We start from the raw sequence: 12933 nt of genomic DNA, 5'->3' as shown, positions 1-12933 counted from the left end.
GGTTGGAAATCTTTACGCGATCTGCTAATCAATGGTGTTTTCGTTTTACTTTAGTTGAGCCTCATACCCCACCGGATACAACATTCTCTGATCGGTACATGTCCTAATTGAGGCTGAGGGTAGCTTCATTTCTCATAAGTGGAGACTTTACTACACCCACAAGTTGCCTCACTGGCATACTGAACAATCTTGTTTTCTAGGACAACATCAGTATCACTTGTATACACTAAAAATAACAATGGACCAAAAACACTACCCTGTGGAACTCCAGACACAATAGGTCTTGGTTTAGTAAAGATCCCGTCCACAGTAACTTGCTGCTGCTTATCTGTAAGGAAACCTTGAAGTAATCCTAAAACATATCCACCCACACCAAGATTCTGAAACTTATATATAACTTAGTGCCTTTCGATTTACTAAATCGAAAGCAGCTCTTAAATCTATTTGAATTACTCTGCACTCAAAACCCTTATCAAAGTTCTCTTGCAAATGGCATGTCAAGTCTAAAAGAGCATCGCAGGGTACCTAAGTGCTTCCTGTATGCATACTGACTATCAGCTAACAATCCTTTAGATTCCACACACTATATAGTGACTTCAAAAAGTTTTTTAGCAATTTGGAGAGCACAGGGAGATTAGAGTTTGGCCTGTAGTTACTGCAGTCTGCAGATATGCTGCTCTTTGGAACAAGCACTGTGTTACTAAGCCTGCGCTCATACACAAAGTTACTACAACGACATAAAAATCTATAGAGTCTAGTAATCTTGGGAGACAGCACACTAGAAGCTTAAAAAAAATAAAGGGAAGAAACCATCAGGATCTTCACCCCAGCTATCAAGATGACCCAGAATTTTTTTTAACATCCCTGGAGCAAAATGCAAATTTTGTAAGAAAAGGTTCAGGAAGACAAGTATCAGGGAGAGGGACATCCTCAGCTGATTACTTTGCTTCAAATGCTCAATGAAGCAGTTCAGCCTTTTCCCTAGGGCCTGTAACCAATCTACCATTATCTATTAGTAGTGGATGAATGGAAGACGAGTCTGACCCAAAGATAGATGATGCCAGTTTGGTTCACCACCACAGATGCGGCTGAGTAATTCCTTCAAGTTTCCTCTTCAAGGAATTATTGTAAGTTCTATTCACAGCACAGCGAGACTCAACAGAAATGGTGTAATTTTCATTTGAACAATTTTGTCTCCATTCGTTGAATTTGGTCTGTTTATCATGGTAGACTCGTCTACATGTATCATCAAACCATGGCTGATCATTTGTCCTAAATTTGATGACCTTTCTAGGGACATATCTTATTAAAATAGCCATCAGCACTTCATTTAGCTACTTCTTGGGATCAGGATCTGTTAAAGCAACTGAAATATTAAGTACCTGACAAGATTCAATAATGCGATCCCAATTGGCTCTGGATTTCAGCCAGACCGTTTTTCCAATGGAGGAATTAGGAATATATTGATTGACAGATAGGTCCATCTCAATGGCGCAATGATCAGAAGTGCCTCTATGTTCACAGGCCTTGGACTTCACAACAGCTGGAACTAATGTGAATATGAGGTCTAATCTATTACCAGATATGTGCGTGGGTTCCTCAATTAGTTGGACAAAATCGGAGGGAAGACCGGCCATGTTGATCTGTGGAATTTGAATTTAGCCACTGACTGTGCTTTGCATTCCAGTCTCCACAAATAACGAATGAAGCTTTTGAATCCTGTGACTAAGCCATACTAATCCTTCCCAAAAGACAGTCATATATAGAATGTCAATATTTGGATTGTGGTAAAACAGTAAATACGTAAACACTTTAGAACTTAAAAGAAACTGAAAATTTTCTGATGATAACAAGGTCGAACGTACTTAGTGTATAAGCCATAATTCTACATGTGGGATTTACTATGACAATCAATAAAATCTCAGGCCATTACAAACCAGATAAAAACTTAGTATTAAAAACTCTGGAGATCAAGAAAATCTGACCTTGACTTGTTTTTTTACAAAGTCTCAGATAAAAATCAAATAGTTATGTGGACAATCTGGAGATCAAACAAATTTGACCTTAAGTCCCAAATATTTGAGTAAAGAACTTTGTAATTTTTCTTGTTGTAATGAGTAACAGGCCCAGGTTCAGCTCAATGTCTCCTAAAGAATTAAAATTAACAACATAAAATCTGTATCAAAACTAATAGACTCATAACAGCAGTAACATTGTATAAATCAACAGAATAATAAACAACGATACCATCAACAACAAAAATATTTACATTATTTACAAAAATTTTTTTAAGTATAAATAAATGTCACCTTAGGTCATTGAAAAAACGCCGGAACAACTGGTCGACAAGGAGGGCCAGCACATCTTATAAAGGCAAAAGAAATCCACCAGGTTTGCCACAACAACTGGAGGAGGACAGCCAGGATGGATTTAGAAATAAAAGGCTCTAAAGGAAAAGATAAGGTAAAGACAAAGGCACTTTCCTGTTAATCCACCAAGTAACTTTTGCTTTCTCATCAGCCTGTCCTACACATTACAAGGAAAAAAAACAGGAACGTGAAAAACTAGAGGACAAATGTCTCATTGTATCTTCAGGCAATGGAGCTCAAACCCAAGACCACGAAAGGCCATGACACAATGGCTATGGCACAGTCCAAGGTTGGAGAACAAGATTTGTATTTAGAGTAGCCTTCTCTTATAATTCCCCTTCATTGAGATCTATAAGTAGCTGCGAATTGATGTCAAACCACATATTTAACGTTTATATATAATAATATATATATATATATATATATATATATATATATATATATATATATATATATATATATATATATATATCACGAGGACTATATATACTATATGAAATTTACATTATATATCATAGGGTGACAGTATAAATGAATATATTACATAGTTGGAGAAAACATTCAAATCAAATTCACAGAAAAGTGGTTAGAGATATATTACTTATCAGTAAATATAGCGATTTTATTTTCTATTAATGTGTGCCATAAGTGTTAATAAACTGAAGATAGGCAAAAATATTATCCCTTTTTAACTATAGGTTGGCAACCACGGCGAAAACATGTCCAAGAACATCTTTAACGATCGATCTACTTACGCTTCACAACGCAGTAACGACCATGATCAATATCTATGACCCTGTATCCGCATATTACTTGAATAATCATCCTTTTAGAAAAGAAATATTTGATTGCATGACCGTTTTCAAGATCTTGTCATATGAACCATGTTTAATAATCACTGGTCTTCTAAACATTAGTTATCAAGGAAAAATGTCTTCATTAAAAAAAAACAATACATGTGATTAATAGCAGAATAGTTCTTTGAGGGTTTATTTATTTTACTGTTGTTTTAAATCCTACATTAACGCTAAATTTAGTAGGGGTGAGATGCCTTTCAAAATTCTTTTAATATTATGTAGAATGCAAAAGGGCTTTTGTTATATTTTTCTATTTTCTTTAAACATTTAACTTATAAACCAAATAACCAAATCAAGACTGTAAAATAGTATCTTTTTTTTAGAAAAGTTTATCTGTACATAATACCGCCATGCGAAGATGCATTGAAAAGACATTATCCTAGTTGAAATGAGATTTAAAAATGGAAACAAATAGACAATATTGTTTAGAAGAAAAAAACTAAGGGGTAAATATGGTTGTAAGCTCAAATTTTTTAAAAATAGTTTTTAAGGGATAGTTGATTTTATTAGCCAGTTCCTGGAAAAAATATGGATATTTATGACTGCAAACAATTCTATGGAAGTTTAAATTTTTATCTTATAAAGAGATGGAGGTAGATGGAAGAATAATAAAACTAAATTTTATGAGGAAAGACAAACAACGGCAAAAGAAAACAAACGGGCTACTATTACTATTGCATAACGTTATTATGTTACCTGGTATAAATTTTACTTTTGTCCTCATCCAAGACATTTCATATTGGATTCGAATACAGCCAGAAAGAACACATGACACTTTCCTTTCCGAATAAAGATTATATAGATTTACTCCCTTGATTTTTCCTCGTGTCAGAAAAACCTACAATAATTTAATTTTTCATGGATGTTTCATAAAATAATAATCAATACCTTTAGTAGCAGCAAAGAAAAAAAATTTTATATATATATATATAATATAATAGGATATATATACATATAAAGAGAAGAGAGAGAGAGAGAGATATAGAGATAGAGAGAGAGAGAGAGATAGAGAGAGAGAGATTAGTATATATAATATAAGCTTTTCTTTAACAGGACTGAATATTCAAAATGAACGTTAATGAAAGGTGGCTTGAGAGGGACAAAAGTTAACTGTAAATTAGGATAACTTTGGACAAGAAACTGAAACTCTTTAATAACGGAACGAAGGCCAGCATGAAATAAATATTTTAGCCTATGTTACGGCTAATTAAGTTGAAACGATAAACACAAGACGCAGCATTTGAGACGAGCACGTACGCTCAATTAGGGTAAAGCGGAAGCCATACATTTCATGAAATTGCCCACTGGAATCAATCGAAGTAATTGGCCAAAGCTAAGCATTACGGCATTAACTCAGGGAACCGTACACAAAGAAAGCGTCAATATATCGTTTTTATCAATAGAAGACTATAATCAAAACATAGCCGATACCGATACCGCCAGATATATATATATATATATATATATATATATATTACGGTATGAGTGTTTTAGGTTTCACATCTTTGTTTCATATACTTTTTAACACAAACGTTCTCATCTCTCCGCGTTGATGACCTACCCAACAAATCAGACGATCATATATGCACCGCAAATCAACTTTTTGTTGATAATAAGTTCGTCGTCCCATGGCTCAACCATTTTAACGATTTTAAAACAAGAATCATTATTTGAATTTACTGTTTCTCAGGTCAACAAGATGTGATAAAAATCTTTGCGCCATCAGATATTTTCTAGCTGCTAAATAGAAAAAGGCAAAAAGTGACGAGATGACGTGGACGGCCATACGCCCAGTTACAGGAGCAGATTTGATTATGAAAGACAAAGAAATTGGGATGTTCCTAGGCTTTACGTTTGGCCGAACCTGAGAAATTATGAAGAAAGCAAAAGTAGCATGCAGAAGTCTTTTCTCAATCAGAAATGAATTTAGTCTAACACAGCTTGCTATAAAAACCTGAAGAGAATCACGGATTAAATTTCTTCAACTAGATTATTTGAAGCATTTAAATTTTAGATGTGCAATGGATAAAGTAAACGCAACGTTCTTTGTGGGTCATTTTTCTTTTTCTTTTTCTTCGTTGTTGTCGAAAATAATACAGCTAATCAATGCCGATTGTTGCTTAGCACTATGTTCTGACAAAGATAAAAACCCTTTCCAGCTCAGTACTGTCCATAAGTTTTCATTAATTTTCAAATCATCAGCGGTGGTTCGGTCCACTAAGATTAAATCAATATGTGTATTATAATGGTAATCTTTTTGGGAGAAAATTTAATAAGCTACTTTTCACTCCCATCCATACATTTACCCATCTCGTAAAGCACGTTATGATTCGTTTTCTTTTATCCTGGTTTACCCATCAACCAACGGCACACACCTTCACCAAGTTGTGCAACTTTATCACTTTTGCCTGTGGTTTTTCATCTTTTTCACTTTAGGCATAGATTCGAGAAAAATGGGTTAACAAAGGAACCAGCTGCAGGCTTTAGATAGTCACTTAGACCAAAATTATGTCATGGGAACAGAATTTCTGCACGCACGCAACGCCACAATATATGAATCACTTATAATTTCTTAACATTTACGAATCATTTTGCAGTATACCTATACGTTTTATAAAGGAATAAGTGATAAACTTGAAAATTATCCTAAATCTGTTTTATGGAGAAATAATAAACATGTATGTGTGTGTGTTGTGTGTTAGGATGGAAAAAGTATTGTGCATGTACAGTGAGGGTGTGATGTGAAAACATTCTAACTGCTGAGGCATTTTATTTAGCACAAATCAACGATTGCAAAAACCAAATCCTCATTGGTAAACTCAACGTGTCAGATCATTCATGACCCTTTGGGTCACTTTTTTATTTACTACATTAAAACAAAGGGTCCATAATAATGCCTTTACATCAACCAAGCCAGTAACTAAAAACCCATAATATATGTACCATACCTATACCCAACATATGCACGGAACCCATACCTATTTTGTACCATACCCATACCAATCACTCATACCCATAGACGAGTCCTGATATCTTTACCCATATCCATAATACCCATGCCCATACCTATAACCATACCCATACCATACCCATGCCCATATCAATGATGAAATCTTGTCCATACCATACCCATACCCGATCATATACACCTCATACCTATACCCATTTACCATACCCATACCTATTTGATATCCATAAAATACCAATATCTGACCAACCCGCCAGAATCCATACCATACTATACCCAACCAATAGTGCAATCCATACCATAACCATATTCATTCGATCCATGGCAAATTAACGTTTTAACGGTCATCAAAATTCATGGTCAGCACCAATCATTTTACCTTCCAGTGTGCAAACAAACATTCAAATTAGCAAAGAAACAAACCAACAAAAGTTTCAGATTTTAGTGTTATAATTGATGACAACCCGTTGGGTCACTTTTTTTATTCGGCCACCGCAAACAAAAGATCCATAATTACCCATATTAGAGCTGCATAATACATCGAGGTCCATACCCATACTCACGGACCATAACGGTTGTATCACCCGACTCAAGACATGCCCATTTACAGAGGCCATAAAAAAAAAATACCCATACCATACCATACCCATATCCATACCATACCCATACCCATATCTATTCCATACCCTACCCATACACACACACACACACAGACACACACCTGCACCATACCCAAACTCCATACAACACAGAAATACCCATAGTTTACCCATACCCATAATGATACCCATTACATAAGAAACCATATCCATACCATACCCATACCCATACCTATACTCAGACCCATACCTGTACCATACCCATACCCAGAACTGTACCTGTACCCAGACCCATACCTGTACCATATCCATACCCATAATGATACCCATACACATACCCTTACCCATATCCATACCCTACCCATACCCATACTGATTACTATTCCATTAATATCTGTTTACTGATACCCATACCCATGGAAAGAAGTATATCCAAATACCATACACATATCATAATAGATATCCATACTCATTCCATAACATGTCCATACCCATGATACATGAATACCCATACCCATATCCATACCATACCCAAAAATGTCATGAAACATACCCAACCCATACCCATATCTTTCTATACCCTTAGTTATATCCATTCCCAATGTGTTTATACCCATAATTTATTTGCACCATATCCATACTCAAACATATACCCATACCTACACTGATACCCATACCCATTCCCATCCCCATACCCATACCCATACCCATTCCTATACTCATACCCATATCTGTACAATACCCATACCCATACCCATAACTATACCCATATCCATACCAATACCTATCTTCTTCTTTCGACCTTATTAGTCCCACTGTATAGCAGGGTCAGCCACTCGAGTGAACTTTCTCCATCTATTTCTATTCCCAGCATATTTCCCCAGTCCCACCTCAACCGCATCCCTCCTCACCACATCCTTCCATCTGATCTGTTGATGTCCCACACTCCTCCTCCCCATCACTGACATGTTCTTAGCTCTCTTGATTGGTTCCACCTCCTCTCTTCTTATTACATGGCCATAGTATCTCAAATGAGCTTCCCTAGCCTTCTCCTTTACATTATATATATACATTCTTCTTATAACATTCTTTCAGTAGTAATATTCCAACAATCCATCTATCCTCATCTTGTTCTTTCCAACAACCTCTTTCATGTCTTGGTTCTTTCCAACAGTCCCTCCTCTTTCCTCTTAAGTGCCCAGGTTTCTGCCCCATATAATAGTGCGGGCCTGATAACTGTCTTATAAATCTTCATTTTGAGCTTTAATGGCTTTTTCTTGTCTAAAACAACTCCAGTTACTTTTCTCCATTTTCGTCATGCTTCTTTCACTCTCTGTCTCACTGCTTTCTCAGTACCTCCCTCTTCTGTTATTATTGATCCCAAATAGTTAAACTCATTGTTCTGCTTTAGCATTGTACCACCTTCCACTTGAATGTTTACTTCTTCATGTCCTTCTCTACTACTAGTCATTAGCTCCGCCTTTCCAATGTTCATTTAAATCCTTTCCTTCCTAGGGCTCCTTTCCATGCTAAAACCTTTCTTGCAGTTCTTCTGTGTCTGCTATAATGACTAAATCCTTAGCAAACAACAGATCCCACACTTTATCGTTGTTCCTTAATTCTGATGTCAGTGTGTCTATAATGACGAGGAACAAGAATGGACTCAGAGCTGATCCCTGATGGAGACCCATTTCCACAGGGAATGTCTTAGTCTCCCCATATTTTGTTTGTACAGTAGTTCTTGCACCCTCAGACATCATCTTCACCAACCTTACCAACTTCTCTGGTACTCCTCTCTTTCTCAAACACCAATAGACTACTCTTCTTGGTACCCTGTCATACTCCTTTTCAAGATCCACAAAACACAAGTAAACTTTCCTGTCTCCTTCTAGATACTTCTCTTAGACTTGTTTTACTATAAAAATAGCATCCACTGTGCTCTCTCCTTTCATAAACCTATCAGCTCTCTCAACTTTCCTTCTACTATTCTTTCTAGTATCTTGAATGCATGCTCCAAAAGCTTTATTCCTCTGTAGTTCCCACAGTTTTACACGTTTCCTTTTTGTTTATACATTTTAATTATCCAACTATTGCTCCAGTCTTTGGCATTTCCTCTACATCCCAGATCTCTTCCAATAGTGTGTGCACCCACTCTTTGCCTAGATTTCACAATGCTTTAATAATTTCTATCGTTACCTCTGACTTTCTCGCAGCCTTATTTACTTTTCCTTTCTTTATAGAATTCTCGACTTCACTCACTCTGATGTTTGCTATTGGTCCTTCTACTGGAGGAACATTTTCCAATTCTTCACACTCATTCTCATTGTTTGATAGTTGAGAAAAAGTCTTTCCATCTTCTCTGACTTCTCTTCCTCAATCAAGATATTTCCATTTTCATCTAACAATAATTCCTACCTCTCCAACATCCTGCCTGTCTTTTCTTCAGGCTTCTGCAGTTCAGGATTATCTTTTATCCCTTCAGTGTTCCCCATCTCTCATACCATTTCTCTCCTGGCTTGAGTTTGCAATTGCTACCACAGTCTCTTTGCTTTATATTGTTTATCTATACCCCTCTGTTGTTTAGTAGTTGTTATCTTCTTAATCTGGCTATTCTTTTCCTTCACAGTGCTTGAACTCTTGATTCCACCAACATGTTTCTTTTTCATGTTGCTGCTTAACTTGTCCTCCCACACACCTCTGCTGCTGTTGACACCACAGTCTCTTTTTCATATTACCCACATCTCCTCAGGAGATATCTGACATCCACTAAAATATTTTAATCTCTGGCTCTTTCCACTTTACTTCTGAATCATCTTGCTTCTCCCCCTTCAGCTTCCAAGTTTTACTCCTCCTATTCCTGGCTGGGAAATTTTTTTTAAGAATTGAGAGCCTAAAAACGCCACAACAGTTTAAAAACAACAGATTCATTTGGAATAACCTTGCAATCCATAATGATTTTCTTGTCTTCCTTCCTAACCAAAACATAATCAATTCATGTCTCATTTTGTCCACTTTTGTATGTTACTATGTGACTTCTTTTCTCAAACTGAGTATTCAAGACTACCAAATTCTTAGCTTCTGTTAATTCTAACAATCCTTCACCTTTCTGGTTTCTTCTTCCAAAACCTCTTCCTCCATGTATTCCTTCAATGCCATCAGAACTCTCATCTACATGGGCATTCTTGCCCCAAGATGACACCAATAGTTCTCTTCTTTGAACTCTTTCGATATATTTTTCTAATTTTCCACTGAATTCCTCCTTCTCCTCTTCACTACACCCTTGTTGAGGGCCGTATGCCGAGATGATATGCCATACTCTCTTATCTTTCACAAACTTTAAGCCCATGAGCCTGTCATTGATACTCTGGACCTCTGTGATGTTCTCCAGCAAATCTGGATGGAGAATAATTCCTATCCCATTTCTCCTTGTATCTTCCCCTGAGTAGTAAACTTTATATCCTATACCCATATCCATTCGATACCATACTATACCCATATCCATATCTAAACCATACCCATACCCATACCCATACCCATATGCATGCATTCCTATACCCATACCCATACCTGTACCATACCCATATCCATACTTGTACCATACCCATACTTGTACCATACCAATACCCTTACCCTTACCCATATCCATACCATACCCATACCCATACCATACCCTTACCCATATCTGTACTTTACCGATACCCATGCCCATACCCATATCCATACCATACCCATATCCATATCCATACCATACCATTCCCATACCCATACCTATTCCTATATCCATACCATGCCCATACATCCATACCATACCCATACCCACGCCCACAGCCAAATTAACCCTACTAATAACAGTCAGCAGAAGTCTATGGAGGAGGAGGAGGGAAGGGGATGAGGGAAGGGGAAGTGGAGAGCAGGGAAGAATGAAGGGGATGAGAAGGGGAATGGGAGGGTATGAGGGAAGAGAGGAGTAAGTGGGAATGGGAGCTGGTAAGGGGGAATGGGAGGGGAAGTGGGAAAGGAAAGTGGGGATGGGAGGGGAGGGGTAAGGGGGAACGGGAGGTGAGGGGTAAGGGGAATGGGAGGGGAAGGTAAGGGGGAATGTGAGAGGAATGGGAGGGGAGGAGGGGAGGGCATGGAAGGGGAGGAGGAGGGCATGGGGTGGGGAGAGGAGGGGAGGAGAGGAAGGAAGAGTGAAGGGGAGGAAGAAGTGAGGGGAGGGCAAGGAGAGGAGTAGGTGGAGGAAAGGAGGTAGCGGGTGGGGAGAGGGGAAAGAGGAATGTGGATGGAAGAGGGATGGGAGAGGGGAGGTGAAGAGGGGAGTGAGGGGAGGAGGATGGGTGAGGGGGGAAAAGTGAGGGGATGGGATGGGGAAGGGGGGATGGAAGAGGGAAGGGTGAGGGGAAGGAAGAGGGGATGTGATGGGAGGAGGGGATGGGAGGGGAATGGGGGGAGGGTAAGTGGGATAGGGATGGAAGAGGAATGGGAGAGGGGAGGTGGAGGGGAGAGTGAGGGGAGGAGGATGGGTGAGGGGAGGGAAAAGTGAGGGGATGGGATGGGGAAGGGGAGGGGATGGAAGAGGGAAGGGTGAGGGGAAGGGAAAAGGGGATGTGATGGGAGGGGAGGGGAGGGGGAATGAGAGGATGGTAAGTGGGATAGGGATGGAAGAGGAAGGGGAGAAGGGAGGTGGAGGGGGAGTGAAGGGGAGGAGGATGGGGAGGGGGGTGAGGGGATGGGATGGGGAAGGGGAGGATGGAAGAGGGAAGGGTGGGGAAGGGAAAAGGGGGGATGGGAGGGAGGGGAGGGGGAATGAGAGGATGGTAAGTGGGATAGGGATGGAAGAGGAATGGGAGGGGGGGTGGAGGGGAGTGAGGGGAGGAGGATGGGTGAGGGGAGGGAAAAGTGAGGGGGGATGGGGAAGGGGAGGGGATGGAAGAGGGAAGAATGAGGGGAAGGGAAGAGGGAGGGGATGGGATGGGATGGGAGGAGGGGGAATGAGGAGGGGAAAGGGGGATGGGGATGGAAGAGGGAAGGGAGAGGCTAGGCAGAGGGAGGGGAGGGGAGGAGGAAGGGTGAGGGCAGGGAAACGGTGAGATGGGTGGGAAGGGAAGGGAAGGGGAGGGAAGGAAATGATGAGATGGGTGGGAAGGGGAAGGGGAAGGGGGAGGGGAGGGGGAAGGTGAGGGGAAGGACACAGCTAAATTAACACTTGATCGTGTGCTTCAGTGTGCAAGCAAACAAACGTTTCAGAGCTTTAGCATTATAAAGATAGATAAATAATTAGATAACTGACACTAAGTCAGCCAGCTTCTCCTAACACTGTTTGTCATCACAGGCAAAAGAGTGATGAAATCACAAAAGGAGTAGTAAAGCCCAGCCACAGGAGACAGATAAAGAGGTCAGGGGATACAAATGAAGGGGCAGGACGTAGGGCTTTACTCTACAACCTGATCAATTATGATGAAAGTGAAACATAGAAGTAGGAGTGTTTTCTCAATCAGTATCACTGCTGTACCTTTTACCGTTATTGCTCCACAGGTATTTTAGGACCCTCACCCACGGAATTCGATGAAATTTGCCACCATTAGATACCTTAGCGGGAAACCTCTAAAGCCAGAGTTTAACCCTGGTCAGTTAAATACTTTCAGAGTTATGAAAGGCCAAAGTCGGGATTTTTGTGTATTCTGGATGCCTGGTCATTACTAATCACCAACTGCTGTGGCGGTTGATACCTGCACTCGACGGTGATTTATACGGTGAAGTCATCATCAACTTATGCTTCTCTTGACAGCCTAGTGACTGTATTCAGAGATAGCTAACGTCGGTGGATCGCGTCCATCAGGTGACTATCGCTCAGCTATTATAATCCCCCTTTAGTATAAATCCCGAGGTGAAGCAATTGGTTATTAAACGAAATTTGTAGTATAATGGCGACTTGTATATAAAATACCATACTGATGTGATAAGTGTATGTATATATATATATATATATATATATATATATATATATATATATATATATATATATATATATATATATATATATATATATATATATATATATATACATACATCACATCAGTGTGACATTTCATATACACAAACATTGCTCTACAAATTTCATTTATAACCAATTCGCCTTA

General features: G+C 39.1%; 1 protein-coding gene across 1 annotated transcript; it reads right to left on the bottom strand.

The window, feature by feature from the left end:
- Positions 1 to 9785: 9785 nt before the first annotated feature.
- On the bottom strand, positions 9786 to 10352 carry LOC136844853 (craniofacial development protein 2-like). The gene has a single exon (XM_067114089.1). The coding sequence runs from the start codon at positions 10350 to 10352 to the stop codon at positions 9786 to 9788; it is 567 nt and encodes a 188-aa protein (XP_066970190.1).
- Between the last annotated feature and the right edge of the window lie 2581 nt (positions 10353 to 12933).

The sequence above is a fragment of the Macrobrachium rosenbergii genome, chromosome 13, assembly GCF_040412425.1.
Source record: "Macrobrachium rosenbergii isolate ZJJX-2024 chromosome 13, ASM4041242v1, whole genome shotgun sequence".
In the NCBI taxonomy this organism is placed as follows: domain Eukaryota; kingdom Metazoa; phylum Arthropoda; class Malacostraca; order Decapoda; family Palaemonidae; genus Macrobrachium; species Macrobrachium rosenbergii.
This window is presented reverse-complemented; position numbering and strand designations above follow the sequence as displayed.